The 17,500-nt window shown below is 37.7% G+C and overlaps 2 protein-coding genes across 4 annotated transcripts in view; one reads left to right on the top strand and one right to left on the bottom strand.

The window, feature by feature from the left end:
- Nucleotides 1–10,775, bottom strand: part of LOC138043599 (synaptic vesicular amine transporter-like) — a 24,766-nt gene extending 13,991 nt beyond the window's left edge. The window contains 11 exon segments of the mRNA XM_068889952.1: nt 899–977; nt 1,179–1,274; nt 2,226–2,283; nt 4,035–4,075; nt 5,095–5,184; nt 5,290–5,382; nt 7,524–7,607; nt 7,845–7,903; nt 8,250–8,287; nt 8,855–9,024; nt 10,442–10,775. Coding sequence (XP_068746053.1) covers nt 899–977; nt 1,179–1,274; nt 2,226–2,283; nt 4,035–4,075; nt 5,095–5,184; nt 5,290–5,382; nt 7,524–7,607; nt 7,845–7,903; nt 8,250–8,287; nt 8,855–9,024; nt 10,442–10,589 — 956 coding nt within the window. The 5' untranslated portion in view covers nt 10,590–10,775.
- Nucleotides 10,776–10,864: 89 nt separating this feature from the next.
- The window catches only part of LOC138043598 (ras guanine nucleotide exchange factor Y-like), a 64,539-nt gene continuing 57,903 nt past the window's right edge, over nt 10,865–17,500 (top strand). Inside the window, exons 1-3 of one of the 3 annotated variants that reach the window (XM_068889948.1) lie at nt 10,865–12,915; nt 14,566–14,657; nt 14,953–15,090. The gene's annotated coding sequence lies outside the window, so the exon portion shown is untranslated. The other 2 variants (XM_068889950.1, XM_068889949.1) reach the window with 2 other exon arrangements.

The following is a 17,500-nucleotide window of genomic DNA, read 5'->3' as shown; positions in this document are numbered from 1 at the left end:
CCCTATTCCAGGATAGACAATCGAGATTTGATACCCTTTTTAAGCCCCATACAAGCTATAAAGGTCCCTTTAAAATCGCTTTGTTAAAATTGAAAACGTGTATTCAGGCGTGTAGTACAGTTTTAATAGACCGTATCTTTTTCGTTTTGCACGTTGGTGTGGGATACTGCAATTTAGTGACCCTATCTAAGGAATATCTAAGGATCACAATACCAAATATACCAAAAAGGATACCTTGACTGAGCACCTCAAAAACCCTACCCTATCGGGCGGCACATACCTATATGGTTTGGAGTGGGGAGGAAAGACAGCTCTTTTGGCTAAGAGAAAGTAAAGGGAAGATTTGTAGGAAGATGAACTTTTTACCCTAAACGGTTGCAATTTCATCATTTACTTCTTCAACATGGCCGACAGAGGCAGGCGCGTAGCCCAGTCGTTCAGTGCTGAGCTGGAGGTCGTCAGTTCGATGCCCGTCTCATTCGATCGACGTCTGTTTCGATTTTCCTCTGATCGTGTAACTGACTAGCTTTGAATTCCCGTAAAACGTGCACACCAAGGGCCACAAGTTTATCAGTCACTCTAGTTCAATGTCACGTGTTACTCTGGTAAAAAAAGTACCTTTACGGTTTATGTGACGTCATGAGTGATGGGGTTAACTAATTGCCCATTTCATTTGCATTGTAACCTAGTGTGAATGTCCTTGTACTTGCGTCTGTGTTTGTCTCGAAGGTGAACAAGCCTTAGCTAAAACTCTATGGATTCATTCAAAGACTTAAATCATTTTAAATTCTTTAAAACCACTCTTTCTTTTGAGACATTTGGTATGAAGGAGGTAATCAGGCAGAACTAACAAGGTTCAGAAAACATTCTCAAATACTCCTGTAACTCCGTTACTGACCTTCCTATCCTGTTTCCAAGTTTTCCTAAAAGAGGGGTGGCTATAAGATATGCTCCAGTGGAAGGAAGGAAAATGACACCTGTCAATCAGTCAACAAGTAAAGTACGTAAATTGATCTGCAGAGCGAAGTCCTAAGAGTGGACTTCAGGAAACACATTTCTCACTAGATTTGTAAAAATTTGCGTCCTGAAGTAAAACATCATTTTCCATCCTGATCAGACATTTGGCCTCAATTTGATGGAATGAAGAAATGAAGTTGTTCAAAGAGCCCTTTCCATACCTATCTGCCACTTCTTGGCATCCATGGTTTCCAGAAGCCATATTGGTAATGTTGGTTCCAGGAGAGCAAATGCCATGTTGCAGAAACATATGGCACCTGTATAAAAGCAACCAAAGTGACTTACTGTAATCCCTTCAAGCTAACTTTAAAAACTGCAAATTCGTCTCTATAAAAGTTGTATTTTGTTACCACCATATTTTGGTTAGGTATTTAAGGATATCACAGTTGTGTTTTGAGCAAAAAAGTGGCCTGATTTCTTCTTCAAAACTTTGGAGATCAAAGGCAAGAAATCAAGCAAATATAATATAAATGGCCCAACAAAAAATTATTGTTGTTATTGTTTGATCCTGTGGTCCAGAGTTAATGTGTGCCATACATGTAGGCGTACAAAAAAAAGAAAAGAAATGCACTGTTTATTGCTAAGCAGACATAAGTAGCCAGCCCATCAATAATTACCAAGTTCATGCAGGCAGATATTCTTAAGTCACTTTTGGTTTCAAGTAACAATAAGCAATAACTATTTTAACTAATATATAATGATTACACTTTTTAAACGTAATGTATATATCCATATACATGTACACATCATTAAATTTGTGTCAGTCAATACCAAATAGCATGTTGGCCAGTGCAACAATAATTTAAGGGTGACATGCTAGAGAAACTAGACTCATTGCAATTCCAGAAACAGCTTCAACTGTTGTTTTTTCTTGCATTTTGTCAACCCTGGCTATACTTGCCACCATGTGTCCTCTTTAAACCAGGAAAGACTGAACTATGGCAAACTAAAGGTACTTTTCTTTTGTCAGAACCGGCCCACCAGACCTGTCAGTTTCCAACGAAAATGCAACAATTTGAAGAACACTTGCATGATAATCCCTCTTATTCTTCTTGAGGAGTATATATCATCCTTGAAGTGTGTTAATTTGAAGGCATTGCAGAGTTAGTCCTTCCAAATGCCTGGTCTGGCCGGTCAGTTATGTCAAATGGAAAGTGTCTTAGTCTTCCAAGGTGTTTTCCCACTGTGGCCCAATTCCATCAACATACCACTTGCGATGAGAATATAAGGGTCTGACAACAGATCCTTGAGTGAAGGCTTTACTGTCTGCAATTTAAAGTAAATATTATTTTGATTTAGGAACAATTATAATAATTATTATTACAACAATATCACAAGTTAAGATGATTTCTCCAATACAGAAAGGCCAAATGAGCTGTTACAGGTAAATAAAGTTATATTTGTGCTCCTTGGGGATGCATCAGTGCATTGCGCCCTTTTGCTACTTATAAGGGAAGACTGGTAAGGGTTTGTCACATTCACATCTGCTGTTTTTGGAAGAAGGAACGCCATACTATCTTGCCATTTTTGCTTCTAACCAAACTAGTCTGAAGATCTTAACCTTGTCAAGTTAACCCTTGTGACATGAACAGCAGCTATTTTACCAGTAATCTGTCTAATACCAGTCAGTTTTTATGCGTAAATGGGGAACTCCTAAGGGAAGAATGGCTTAATAACATCTAAGTGCAACTCCTTTGTTGATCCATCTTCATTGGCTACCTGTTAGTAAGCGCATTATTTTTAAGATACCATTATTGACATTTAAGGCTCTTAATGGGCTTGCGCCAATGTATATAACTGAACTGCTGGATAGATATGTACCGCCGCGTCCACTACAATCTTCATCTAGGGGTCTAATGAAGGTTCCTCGGTCCAATACTAAGTATGGCAACAGATCATTATCCGTGTGTGCACCAACACTTTGGAATAGCCTACCTGATCATTTGAGACTTGCAACTGACCTCTATTCTTTTAAGCGTGATCTTAAGACTTACTTGTTTCGCGAGTCTTTTTATTAGGGATAGGTTAGGATTCTTTTTAGGATAATATTTTAGTTGCTTTCTATTTTAGTGGATCTTGTAAACTTGATGTGCAGCGCCTTAGAACTTTAGGATCATGTGCGCTATATTTAGTCTTTTATTATTATTTATTATTAAATCCACCGAAAAACTGTTGCCTTTAACCCTTTGCCTCTTAAGAGTTTCACTTGTAAATTTCACTTGAACACCAAACGATTTTACTTCGCAATAAAGAACCCTTAAGAATGAATAGGTTAATCTGTAATTATGTGGTAAACTAAGACACAACAGTACGATTCCATTTTTTCTTGCCACTTAAATTACTCACCAGGTATTTTCACTTTGTCTTTTCAGAAATGCAGGTAAATAGGGATCCATGCTAAATTTTGTTTCAAAAGCCAACTACAGTGTACCTATTCACACTGAGGCTTGAGGTGTGATTTGTTAACTGTTGGTAATTACTTTATGATAAGGCTTACTGTAGCAGGTATTACACACCATGTGATGTTTATCATAACCTTTATGAGATGTGAAATTGAGGAAAAGGGTTGACTAGAGAAAACTGTCACATTTACAGTATTACAGAGAACATGCATCTCATTATTCTTCGCAGCTGGACACATCTTGCATTTAGCACACCATCAGCCTGCCAGCAAAGTTTTTCTGAATTTCCGTTGTGTGAAAGTTGGGGCAATAACAAAGTATGAAGGATCAGGGTGGGTTCTCTCCTCCCCTCCCCACTCCCACTGGTCCTCCAAACTCTGTTTGCCCAGTCACAATGCGGAAAATCTTCGCTGGTATGGGAACGCCTGGTACGCAGGGTTGCACATCATTTTCAAAGATACAAAATTTTTGCTATCATTTTGACAAAAGGTATGGTGAATGTAACTGTATTGATCTTTCCCTTCACACAGGAAACAGAGGGTTTCTTTTCCTTGGGATGGAAAGTGGATTAACTGGCCACCAACTGTGCTTTTCATGTACGGTAGTAGCACTTACGTCTTTTGGCATGACTGGTTTCTTCACAACTATAACCAACACTGTGTTGTGAAAGTGAAGAACAAAGAAAATTAATTTTAACAGTCAAGTCCCATGCAGTTGTTTGAAGTAGTGAGTGAACTATCAAGTATATCAGCCAATTAAATGAACTCAATGTATGTATTTCAATTGCGAGATATAGACGTAAGTAAGAGGTGATCCTCCACTTAGCTGGACAATTTAAGCAGTTGTTATAGCCTCTAATAATAATAATAATAATAATAATAATAATAATAATAATAACAATAATAATAATAATAATAATAATAATAATAGACACCTGGGTGTTAATTATTGCTAAAATTATTGTTGAGCTGAAGTGAGGGAATTTTTTGCTCTTAGCTAGCTCAATATCTTAGCGTGACGTTTGCCTGCTTGGCTAAAAGGAAATGGAAAAGACTGCTACACAGGTTACACCAATGGCAAAGCTCCTCCCTCTCCCACATAAACAACTAACAGCCCAAAATTCTTCAATTCGCTTGGACAAAGGGTTGATGCTTGAAATGTCAGTTCACAAATCTCTCTTAGGCCTAGTTTATACGTCGTGCTCTCATCGAATTTAATTCAGGCGAATTTAATTCCAATTAAATTCGTCCTTCCGTCGACATTAACTGTACCGTGGTTTTACACGTCGAAATTAATGGCTTGAATTATGGTCGAATTTATTTCTCTGCTGGAATGCAATCTACCTGGTCAGGGGTATAATTAATAATGTACGAAAATAATGTATGCATTTCATTTGACGCGACGCCCGTGCGACGGATAAACTGATGACGCTTTAAAGATACTTTATCCGTCTTCTTAAGACGGATAAAGCATCTAGGTCGAATTTAATTTAACGGACGAATTGAACTTGTTTTAGACGTCGAATTTATTTAAAGTAGGACCTGGAATTAAATTCGTCTGAATTAAATCCAACGATAGCGTGACGTATAAACTAGGCCTTTCATTGTCTGAGTTACCTTTATCAACTTTTTTAATACGGCTAATTAAACTTTTGTCATTCTCAAAAAGCACTCACCAAAAGTGATGAAGATAATTCCAGCAAGTATAAAAAATGGGAGACCTTTTCCAGCTAGGCTATAAAATAATCCACCAAAGGGAGGACCGGCTAAAAAGCAGCAAGAAAACAAATCTCTTAGAAGTGTTTGCTGTTTGTTGCTGAAGAAAGCAACCATATGAAATCTTTTATCTGGTTGAAAGTAATGTATGTTACCCAAGACTCCAAGGGCTGTAGTTCCCATGGCAATCCCAATAGCAGAACCACGTTCCTAGTCATCAGGATAGGCAGCTGCTAGCATTGCTAAACCTATAACAAAGCAAAGAAAATAGGAATGACTCACGGTGCTTAACCCATTGACTCCCAGGGGTTCCCCATTGATGAGTGAAATCGTCTGGCGTAAGACAGAGTAAAATTTAATACTAAGTCTGGCCAGTTTAGGCTGGTTTAGACGTCGAAGGGTTAATGGGGACAGGGTCGGTATTCTAGATAAAAAGATAGATGGACCGTTTATTAAAATACACTTCGCAGTCCGTAGACTGAATTACATGTACAAATAAATAAATAATTTATATAACAATAATTATAGATATAATAAAAAAATAAAATATCGACAGGTGACTTATAATAATGGAGAAAGGCTAAAATATTAAATGCTATGATATGCAAACTAAGCAAGAGGAAAAAAAGGATATTATAAAAAAGAATATTATAAAACTACATTACAACTACAGATGACTGATAATAAAAGAGTTCTTGTACCAATTGGTCTTACACACTGGAATTATAAAACGTTTATTGCTCCTGAGCTTTTTGGATAAATGGGCAGGTGGTGGCAACAAATTTGTGAGTTTATGGTTCCTTGATGAAGATATACAGTAAAAAAGTTAAATATTGATATTCAATTTGGCTTGTACAATATCTCCCTGGTTCAAATCCCAAATGTGGCAAAACAAAAAAAAACCTCAAAAAGCATTGTTGACACAATAGCTTTTCTTCTCGATTGGAGATCTTGATTGGCCAGATCATTACTGCTGGTTTTCTAAGTCAGGCATGTGTTAGAATTTGACAATGTCAAGTATGTAATGAAGAAGTTTAAAGTGCCCCTGTGATCAAAAAAACCACTTCTATTTTTCCTTCAGATTTTGAAAGTGTGTTTGCTTAACACCTGACTGGCAAGATTTTGAGCTTTGATTTTTATCCAAAGGCCGTTTACTTTGAGTGTAAGTTTTGGATTTCACGGTCCGCAATTACTCACGTTCAAAACTGACCGATTGGACCTCAGACGGTTGGATCCAGGGAAACGTGACATCAGAGGCTCACTAGCTTAAAATTTCAGCGTGTAAACGCAGCTTATTATATATGCAAAGCGTGAGTTTAAAAGTCTGAAAGCCCAAAACTCCCGTGCTGCATATTAATTCTGCGGCGTATACACGTATTGCATTCTTAAACTAGTGAGCCGTTGACATTGTTTTCTCCTCGATCCAACTCTCTCACGAACATAATGTTTGAAATGGCGGACCATTAAATAGGAAAAATCCAGTTAAAATAAAGGTGTCTTTTTGAAATCAAGGCTTAACATGTGGGTCACTTTGTGTTTTGTTAACATAGTTTTGAAATCCAAAGAAAAATATGAATTGATTTTTGGTCACAGGGGCACTTTAATGATTTGTACCATCTTGTAATTTTTTTCTCACAGTGACTATTCCTTTGAAAGAATGATATTTAACATCTCCACTTTGAGAATCGTGATGTCACAAAAGAAACATAGCCCTGACAGGAAAAAGAAGGCAAATTAAGCTTTGCCCAGCTGTTTCCTATCGAATTTTCAAATTATCAATTTTCAAATGCCCTGATCCTCTACCAAACGAAACATATCCCTGCAGACCAAATTGCTATGCAATATCATTCAACTGGTTCGCTTGGGATCTGGTCTTTTTGTTTCAAAGTTGTTTAAGAGCCAGAATAAAGAACATGTCTTGTATGTATATATGGAACACCAAAATAAAAATAAAGAATTGAGGAATTAGAATGTACAATGTAATCTTGCATAGAATGCAGTATTGAGAATGAGCACTTTTTTCATAATGAAAAAACCACGATATCCTTTAATGATTCCTTTGGCAACTTTATTGTATAAATATTCATGAATAAATATGTCTCTCACATTTTCAACTACATAGAGCAGTATACAACTACAGGAAGCTCACTGCATTATCATTATGATAACATAACAAATGGTATTATTTGTACTGTTACATAACAGTTACAATATTTATTTAATAACCTGCAAATTATCTTGAAAGGAAATTACTCGTTTTGCAAAACAAGTTTAAAAAATTTAAACTGGTTTGAAAAAATTCAAACCAGAGGAAAAAATTGAACTAAAACAAATACAAACTTTAAGCTTCTAATTAAAATTTACATGTACTTTCAATTGTGATTCTTACTAGAAATGAGAGTAAAGGAAGAGCCTAATCCCTGAATTGCTCGGGCTGAAAACAGAAGGCCATAGCTGTCTGCAAAGGCATAAACTGAAAAACAGCAAAATTAACCAAAGAATTTATTATACCATGCAGCAGTGCCTTGGAATATTATGATATAAAAGGACGCTAAAATCTGATTTAAAACAAACACAGGTTGCATGTACTGGAGGGGTTAACCATAAGCATAATATATTATTTTAAGAGAAAGACAGGCCATGTTTTACATCAATTTTATGAAATTACATGTTAATTTTAGTCACTTAATATAAAATAGCTGATATTTACCAAGGGTTGAGAAAAATAAAATGCAGAAACCGGTGTATAATGGTATGTTGTAACCAACTCTAGAAAAGGAAAGTAATACAAATTAAGCAAATTATATCCCAGCGTACCTCCTTTTTGTATTTCTCCAGAAATATTACAATATTTATTTTCAAGGTCTCTCAAAAATATGTGTAATTTGGAGTCAATAATGATTTTGTAGAAAAGTGGGAGATAACACCATATGTATCTTGAAGTTCACAAGTAAGGATACTAAGCAAAAAATTAAATAGTCTTATGCCGTAAAAGATCCCGCCTAGAGGTTAATATTTTAGGAAAGGGCTATAAAAGAACATTATTTTTAGAAGAAAAAGTGAGGGATTCTGTAGCACCTCTCGCAATTAAAAAACAAACAGTTAGCAGTGTTACCTCTCTGTTAGATACCCTGTAAGTGGATTCACCACAATCTGAAACATCACCAAAGTACATGTATATTAACACTCGTCAGAGTGAGCCTGATAGAGTTATAACTGTGCAATGACATATTGATTTTACCTAACCCTATGCCCCTTGTGAGTAACACTAACAGATTTTACTCTGTCTATAAAGTTAGACAATAATATTATACTTGTCAAAAGGAAACCCCGTAGGGAAGAAAGGTATTTACTACATACTATGAGCGGTGACCATCTTGCCACATATTATTTTGCAAACTAATGAGGGGAAAGAGAGAATTCAGGGATTTATCATTTGTATCTCAGAAGACAAGAAAGTCTTACTGTACTGAGGTGTCCTTATAATAAATTTTTAACCCAATGACTCCTGATAACTGCTCCCCATTAACGAGTAAAATCATCTGGCATTAGACAGAGTGAAATAAATGAAGGGAAAAAAACACACACACAAAAAAAGAAGAAACTCATCTCGATTTTCACCGTGGGTGCCACAGGCATCCCACAGTTTAAAAGGTATAGGGCACCCTTTTTTTCAGAAAGGTTTAACAAAAAAACTCTCTTACTAAGACATGCATTTACCTGAACAAAAGCTTTTGATGCAAACAGTGCCCCAATTTTAAAATCCATGGATGAATCATATATTACTGAAGAAGAATCACTTGTAGATGAGTTATTCTTTGTTAAATTGTTAGCAACTGGTAATCTGCTGTTTATTTTATTGGCATCCAAATATACTGGAATGATTGGTACTGAAATCAAACAAAGAGTCTTTATAGTAAGTCAGTGAGTGAGTGTCAATCAGTAAGTAAGTAGGTAGGTAAGTATACATGTAATTTGATGATATGTTGTATCAGTTTTAGTATATTAATGTCTTTATCTATAACATTTAGTCTGTTGAGTAAGTTAGTAAGTACTAAGTCAGTCAGTCAGGGTGATATACTAAATAATTAGAGTGTAATGTGACGTACTAAGTTTCTACCCCATATGAACCATGTGAGCGTTAGCCCATACTAGGACTAACGCTCACATGGTTCATACAAATGTATAGACCTCTTTCATAATGGTGGCCAAATAAAATATTCTTTTGTTACAATGCTAATGAGCCCTACTAACCTCGCTACGACGAGTAAATTTCAAAAGAATATTTGTTTTAAAACGAGGGCAGTAGGTCTAATTAACATAAATACAAAAGAATGTAAAAGTGGTCGCCATTTATGAAAGTGGTCTATGGGGTAGAAAACTAGCACTTCACATTACACTCTAATCAGTTACGTCTGTTCAGTGCTACACAGCCATCGTTTGCAAAAACGTAATCCTTCCTTGCGATACTAAATTCAAGTGAAAACTGCATTTAATTGGAGTTGGGAGCAAAAGCAGAGAATAAAATAAACTAATTACGATGCCCGATTTCACGCAATGTGATTGGTTGGTTCTTCCGCTTCTGCTTCCGACTCCAACAAATAATTAATCTACTAGTTTTCACTGGATTATAAGAAACGGAGTCACAAGCAGAGTCGAAAGAAAAATGGGGACATTCTGATTCTTCCGACTCTAATTCCGTCAAGCTTATGACTCAGCTTACGACTCCAATCTTTGATTTTCACTGGGTCATAAGCGCTCTCACAACTCAGACTGCGACTACGACTATGACTCCATCACTAGTAAAAACCAGTGTTAGTGTTCTTTAGCATTTAACATAAGAACAAAGGCTTACAAGCTTTTCAAGTGAATATCTTTGCACCAATCGAGTCCATTTGCATGTTAAGAGAACAGTTTGTGAATTGAAAGCATTTCCAAGGATCAAGAGTACATGCATATTTAAAATGTATATATCATATTATGATATCTGGAACAGTCGACTCAGTGACAATTGAATTCATTAGCATTGTTATGATTGATGTACATTAACTTTTTTGCCCAATTATTCATTTTCAAGTCAAATTGTCCAGAATTTAAAATTAGCAACTATTTTTACCCATTTCTGGATGTCAACCAAAGGTTCGCTTTACGCGCTCTGATTTTTGGCTGAGCCTCCCTTGCATTTTACCTTTTGTTGAAATGTATAAGGCCCGAAGAGCTGAAATTTTTTGGCGACCAAAATACTTGAGCTGGCGACCAAATCTGCTTGTCTGACAAAAATTAGAAAAAAGTAAAAAGAATACTTACCAATGACACTCAGCAGAAGACAGTCACACAAAGCGCATAAACATGCTATCAGTAGAATCATTCTCTTTGAAATCCCTCCTTGCATTCGAACCGGTAAAGAGCCCTCTTCATCAGCTGTAAGTCGTTGCTCGTCTTCGTTTTCAACCATTTCGTGTTGAAAAATACTGGAAAACTACTATCTAATTGAAATCTTAGACGTGTAACGTGGAGGGTACGTCAGTACTTTAGAAAGCGACTGCTAGTAGTTGTTAACCAACACTTAATAATAGTTGAACATTCACATATTTTAATTTAATGTACGTTACTTCTCCTTGCGCAAGATGGTGAAATTTTCTTGTAACTATTTTCGTTGTCTGTTACATGATATTTGCTACAATTCACAAGAACACCGCTGAAGTGAACAAAAATTGCTTAGATGTCGACTAAAACGGACTCGAATATCTTTAATTTTTTGGTTCAGTATTTTTCTTTTGGCTTTTGATTCTTTAACCTATTTGGATCCCCACTATGAAAAGGAGCTAAAAGGCTTGTTCTAGCTCTTCATCTGTTAGTTTTCAACGGTCATCAAGCATCAGGTTTGGAGGGATTATAACCACAGCAGCTGGCGCGGTGGCGGGAAACTTCGAATTCCTTAGACGTTAACGTAAATATGTACCGTAGTTACTAAAACAAGGAATGACCTACAATGACCTACAATGACCTACAATGATCTTCATTGACCTACAATGGACTACCACAACATTTGACCTACAATGATCTACAATGAGCTACAATGACCTACAGTAATCTACAATGAGCTACGATGACCTACAATGAGGTACATTATAAGCTAAAATTAGCTAATGACCTACAATGAGTTACAATGAGAGCTCTACAATGGCATACAGTGAGCTACAATGACCTAAACAAAGTAAAGTGATCTACAATGACCCACAATGACCTATAATGACCTACGGTGACCTACAGTGGCTTACTTAAATGACTTAAATTCAAAGAGAAAGACGAAAGAGCATCAGGGTGAAGAGTTTGGTGAGCGGAAAACATCCATTGTGCATTGTCACACAACGCATTTAGTCCACTGCATGACAGCCCAAATGACGACAGCAATTACGCACATGGCCTTGAAGGCAGAAATAAACTGCAAAAAGACCCTTGCATGGTTTGCCTTTGTTTAGAGTAGGAAAGAATGAAGAGAAGATGATAAATAAGTTATTCTTCCCAAAATGTTTTCTTTGGTTCAGAGTGCACAATGAAAATTTTCAACTTGCACAGCTACGAGGTTTTGATTGATTCAAGGCGCAGAGTGGAATGTTTTTAACCTTTGTACTGCAGACATGCTGCAGTGCCCTCAGAACTGCAAATTATCTTTTATTTTAGCTCATTACAGGTCATTAGCTAATTTCAGCTCATAATGTATGCAATTGTAGGTCATCATAGGTCATTGTAGTAGGGTATTGAAGGTCATTGTAGGTCATTGTAGGCCATTGTAGGACATGTAGCTCATTGGAGGTCATTGTAGCTCATTGAAGGTCATTGTTACAGTAGATCACTGTAGCTCATTGTAGCTCTATGTAGGTCATTGTAGATCATTGTAGGTCACTGTAGTAGGTCATCGTTTGTCATTGTGGATCATTGTAGCTCATTGTACATGTAGGTCATTGTAGATCACTGTAGGTCATTGTAGCTCTTTGTAGGTCATGGTAGATCATTGTAGGTCACTGTAGTAGGTCATTGTGGCTCATTGTACATGTAGATCATTGTAGATCACTGTAGGTCATTGTAGCTCTTTGTAGGTCATTGTAGATCATTGTAGGTCACTGTAGTAGGTCATTGTAGGTCATCGTTTGTCATTGTGGATCATTGTAGCTCATTGTACATGTAGGTCATTGTAGATCACTGTAGGTCATTGTAGCTCTTTGTAGGTCATGGTAGATCATTGTAGGTCACAGTAGTAGTTCATTGTAGCTCATTATGGATCATTATGGGTCATTGTGGATCATTGTAGCTCATTGTAGATCACTGTAGGTCGTTTTAGCTCTTTGTGTGTCATTGTAGATCATTGTAGGTCACTGTAGTAGGTCATTGTAGCTCATTCCTTGTTTTAGTGACTACGAAACATGTACAACCATCTACATTCGGGCTGTACATAAATGTTATATTTTAACGAGACACTCAGATCAAGTGCATATCACTAGTTATAGCCACCAAAATTGCAAAGGAACTTTTTAAAAACTTCGAAAAATCAGAGGGAAAAAACCGAGATGAAGATGAACAATATATACGCGGGACTGTCGCCTTTATGTGGCTTCATGTGTATAGATGTAGACCCAGTCTTTGTAAACTGTTTCAGCAAGAGGTGTTGGTAAACTGCATGACGTGTATATAGGTCTATATACATGTAGGCTCCCTTCCTAGTCAAACAAGCCAGGACATTGGATAAAAAGCTACAAATTCAACGATGGAAATATGAAAAGGTAAGCTTTGCATTTTGACAAGCTGTACAGCCGCATTTAATAATTTGGAAAATTTGATACAAACTGATGAAATACTGTTTGCCGACTTTGGCTCATTTTCGTTGAATGCTGTGCTTAACTTTTTGTGGGAACTGGTTCTGGTAATTATGAGTCAATATGGGAATAGACAAAATCGGGTAACTCAATGTTGTAACCAATTCAAATCTCCAGGAGGTTCAAGATTCTTTTTATATTGTATTTGCATTATTATGTAGCATTTGCATTTACATGATATGGAAATACTTGGAACAAAACGTTTTGTTCCCAAAGAGTTTGAATTGGGTACGGCATTGAGTTAGCCGATTTGATCTGTTGGTAAAAGAGTGGAGGATTGTGTGACAAATTGTCGATGTCACGCTCTCGTCTGGTTGTTAAGTGAGAGGATGGGAAATTATACTAACTGCAATTTCAGATTAACTCCAAGAAAATTGTAATGCTTTGATAGAGTATTATGGCCTGAATGTGATGAGACCAGGGGCCCAGTACCCGGAGCCAACATCTTCCACATTATCCCTCTGAGTCAAACCTGTAGGGGAGTTTTTGTGGATTTTCTCACAATAGCCAATCAAAAGAGGCCTATGGTCATCCACTGATTATGTCACATGCAGCACACCTGAAACATGAAGGTACAGTGTCTTTCAAAATATAGCAGTTTTAAACATAAAAAGACACCGAACAGGGTTGAGTCAAGGGTGCAATACATATGGAAGTTCCGGGTAATGGGTTCCTGACAGAACAGAATGATCTTGCATGATTTGTGCAGAGCCCACATGTTTCTCTTGCTTTACAAGCCCTGGAAATAGCAATGGGCTGCCTGTAGTTATAGTGGTCTTTAATAAACAAGGACGCTCTGCGAGCAGAGCCTCCTTTTGTCTTTTTCTTTACTGAGGAGGAGAAAAGGAGGCTCTGACCGAATCGCATCAACGCTTTGAAGCCGCTGCAGCCCGAACTTCTGGACTAGTCAATCTTGTTTTCTCTCGTCAAACCGGTTTTTCAAGTGCAAGCGTCAATTTAGTGACAAAACCAATGGTTGTAATTGAGCCTGCTGTACCATGAAAAACCAAGATGGCGGCGAGATCTGGCATATTAGGCTTGGGTTCGAGACTGCATCCTGGCAACATGCAGCGCATACTAAATAAAGATCTTACTCGATTCATGCAGAGTCTTTCTTGAGAACGCCAAAATCAAGCAAGCAAAAGAAAGGCTCTGCTAGCAGAGTGAAACAAGGAAAGGCAATAGACCTAATCGGCTAACTCAATGTTGTATCCAATGCAAATCTCTCGGGGTTAAGATTCTTTGTTTGTTGCAGTTGCATGATAATGTAGCATTTATATTTAAATGTTATGGAAATACCTGGAACAAAACGTTTCATTCCCAAAGGGTTTGAAGTGGGTACAATATCGAGTTAGCCCACTAGATCTATCAAGGCAACTTAAAAAGGTGGGTGTCTTTCGGAGGGTTGGGTGGCTAGAAGTGGCAGTCTCAATTAAAGTAAAAATTTTTTTTTGCAATGTCCTTGTTCCTGTGAAGGTCATTAATGATTTTTTCCTGGTTGGTTCACATTTTTGTCTGCTATGCCCCTTTCATTCATTTTATTCCACTGCTGCACAGCTTTGCTGAGGGTGCATCGATACTTGATGACAATACATTGGGGCTCCTTGGTTGGTTACACACAGTTGTGAGAATTCTGTGGAGAATGGCAGGTCAGGACATAAATTATCTTAGGACTGGTGTATGCCGGAAAGTCCGGAATTTGCAGACACATTCTGCACTTGGCTTGATGCAGCTGTCAACAAAAATTTACCTATGTATGTAAAATCCCGGTGATTTCGCAGCTGTTTTTTTTATTTTTTATACTATTTCTTTTCTCTTGAAAACCTCGAAATCGCATTTCTGATAAAGCCATGCGGCTGTTTAAGGCAAACACGCTCTGGACCCCTCCTTGTTACTTCCACCTTCTGCGAAGGTTTCAACACCCCCGTGCACTTGTGATCCTAGGTCGGCCTCCGCCAGCCCAGTCAGGAAAACCAGTGACTGTTTGCGGGGACATCAATCGAGAATGGAGAGCTTCGTGTTTAACACATCACTGCAAGGCTGGAATAATCTACCTGCGGCGATATACGCTTTGGAATTAAGGTGAGATTGTTTTATAGTGCAACGTGCTATGTGATTTGGACACCTGTCTGAACTGTTAGCGTCAGTGTGCAAGGCTGCATAACTTTACTGGTTAAGCAGAAACAGCCGTAATTCAAAAAGGGACTTTGCCGAGTGCTGGAACGGTATCGCCCCACGGACAAATAGCCTCCACTTTCTGGACAATTAGCCCCAAGTCTCAAAATGACAAATTTACCGTAGGTAAAGAGTGATTTTTGTCATCGTTGGCTTTACAATGAACGACCTCATATTCTTTATCAGGATTCGATGCTTCGTCCTTGCTAACAGTTTCTTTTAAAAACGCGAGTTTATGCGAACCATCAGTGGTAGTATACTGATGCGCCAAGTTGAGAACAGTTGCTGAGGTGGTTTGCGCTCGCGTGGGTATGCTATTCGCCAGCTGGATTATGACCAAACTAGTCCTAAATGAAAGTCCCGTGAAAATTTCAGGCTGCAAGCAAACAACCCAACCAAATGTGTTCAGGGGGCCTTAAAAGAACGTGAACATTTTTGGTGGCACTTCCGTAACTCGCACCGAGTCGTTTTGTGGAGATTTTTTAAAATGGCGTATATTCCCAGCATGGAAACAAGGCTCTGGTATTAAACTACCCATAACTCCCCATCTTTTTAACCAAATAACGCGAAAATAAGCTATCGCTAGCGTCATACCAGCATGGAAACGAGGCTCTAGAAATACAATGGTAATACCTAACTTGCCTCGTAGGTCATTTTAGGTCATTCCTTTGTTTTAGAACCTATGTCTTCAGGTGATGTTACCGAGACTGACCATCTGAGTGACTGGAGTCCTCAGAGAAGGACTGTTGTTTGCGACCTTATCTGTATGATTATTTGTTGGAAGTTAAAAACTACCTTTTCTGTATGATATTAATGTTTTTAGATTGGGGGCTAATCAAGTTGTCCGTGGAGCAAATTGTCTGACATTCGCTGGAACATGTAGATGTAGAAGGGCGTTTAAGAGAGTTTAAAGCAACAACAGAAACGTCAGCCAAAACGCTAGCGTCACTTCAAAATAAAATTTGCTCCTCCCAAGTTCCGCGGCTCTTACCGAAATTCGTTTTTAGTTTACATGATACCAGGATGACATTTCATTGCAAAACGAGAGTTTCATTTGGATTGAAAACCGGAATGAATTCATTCCGGAATGACTTGAACTGGAACAAAATTTCGTCACGGTATCGTGGAAACAGATAAATCGAACAACTAAAAACTGAACTACGGATATCAGATTTCCAGGATTTTCATTGGCTCGCAGGACACTGGCTATCAGTTCATATACGTGCTGTACCTTATATGGTCAAGGAACGCGTAGCGCAATAAAGCGAGCTGAAAACATTTTTGCAGCTCTCAGAAAAAAAAAATGGCTGACAAAAAAAGCGCAAGCGCCTCGTTGGTTATCTATCACTTCGTATCTAGCGCGCCCTCGTAGAATAATTGTTAAATATTTGGCGCTGGAATGAACTCGCTCTGGAATGAAAGTCATTCTGGAATAATGTAAACAGCCGTTAGTAGAGAAAATGAAATTGCAACGTATCTGATCAATTCACAAATGATAAATGCATACAGCAAAAAATAAGAAGAAAATTTTATTGTTACTGTTATAATCCATGAGCATATATCTGTAATTTCTAAAAATGAGACTGATTTGACTGACTTTTCGAAGACTGATTTGAAGCGCCTTCAGCGCCTTGTTCGGATTTGAGGAAAAATAAGACTCTGCGCCTTATTACTAACATGCTTTGTTCTGTGTGGTAGTAACAAATCACTCAGGACAGTGTCTTTGGAAATAATCCACAGTGACGCATGCACTAAGCTCTAACGAAATGCGTATATAAAAGCATTAACTTGAAGCCATGCAATTAAGGGTCCATTGTACTGAAGGGTACGAAACCGTCAAGACGCCTACATCTTACTTTTGTTTACGCTTTGTCGCTGATGAAAACCAGGTTTAAGTACTCCCAATTTTATCTATTAGTTCATGTAAGGGTAAGGCTGTTACATTTTATACAGTTTTCGGTTGTCTGCCTTTTGAGTCTTTCCCTTTTCATATATTGTAAATTAACTCTTACAATCCCCTCGGGGTGAGTTAATAAACGGTACTGTATTGTAGTTTAAAGTAAAATACATTTATGAACACGCAAGTAATATTGAAATAAGTTCGGAAAAAGTTCACAATTTTAAGAAAAAAGTATGAAACCGCCAGGTAAATAAAATTAAACTGTGAAACATGCATACAATACAATACACACAACGAAACGACAGAACTTTACAACAACAACTGTTAAGAATCCCAACTGGCTGAAGGCAAACCAGTTGGCTATTTACAAGTGCGGCTGGGAAGTTGAACCAGGGACTATCAGGAACGAATTCAACG

This window comes from Montipora capricornis, chromosome 3 (genome assembly GCF_036669925.1).
Source record: "Montipora capricornis isolate CH-2021 chromosome 3, ASM3666992v2, whole genome shotgun sequence".
NCBI classification, from domain to species: Eukaryota; Metazoa; Cnidaria; class Anthozoa; order Scleractinia; family Acroporidae; genus Montipora; species Montipora capricornis.
Note: the sequence above shows the minus strand (reverse complement) of the source record. Positions and strands in the feature narration are given on the sequence as shown.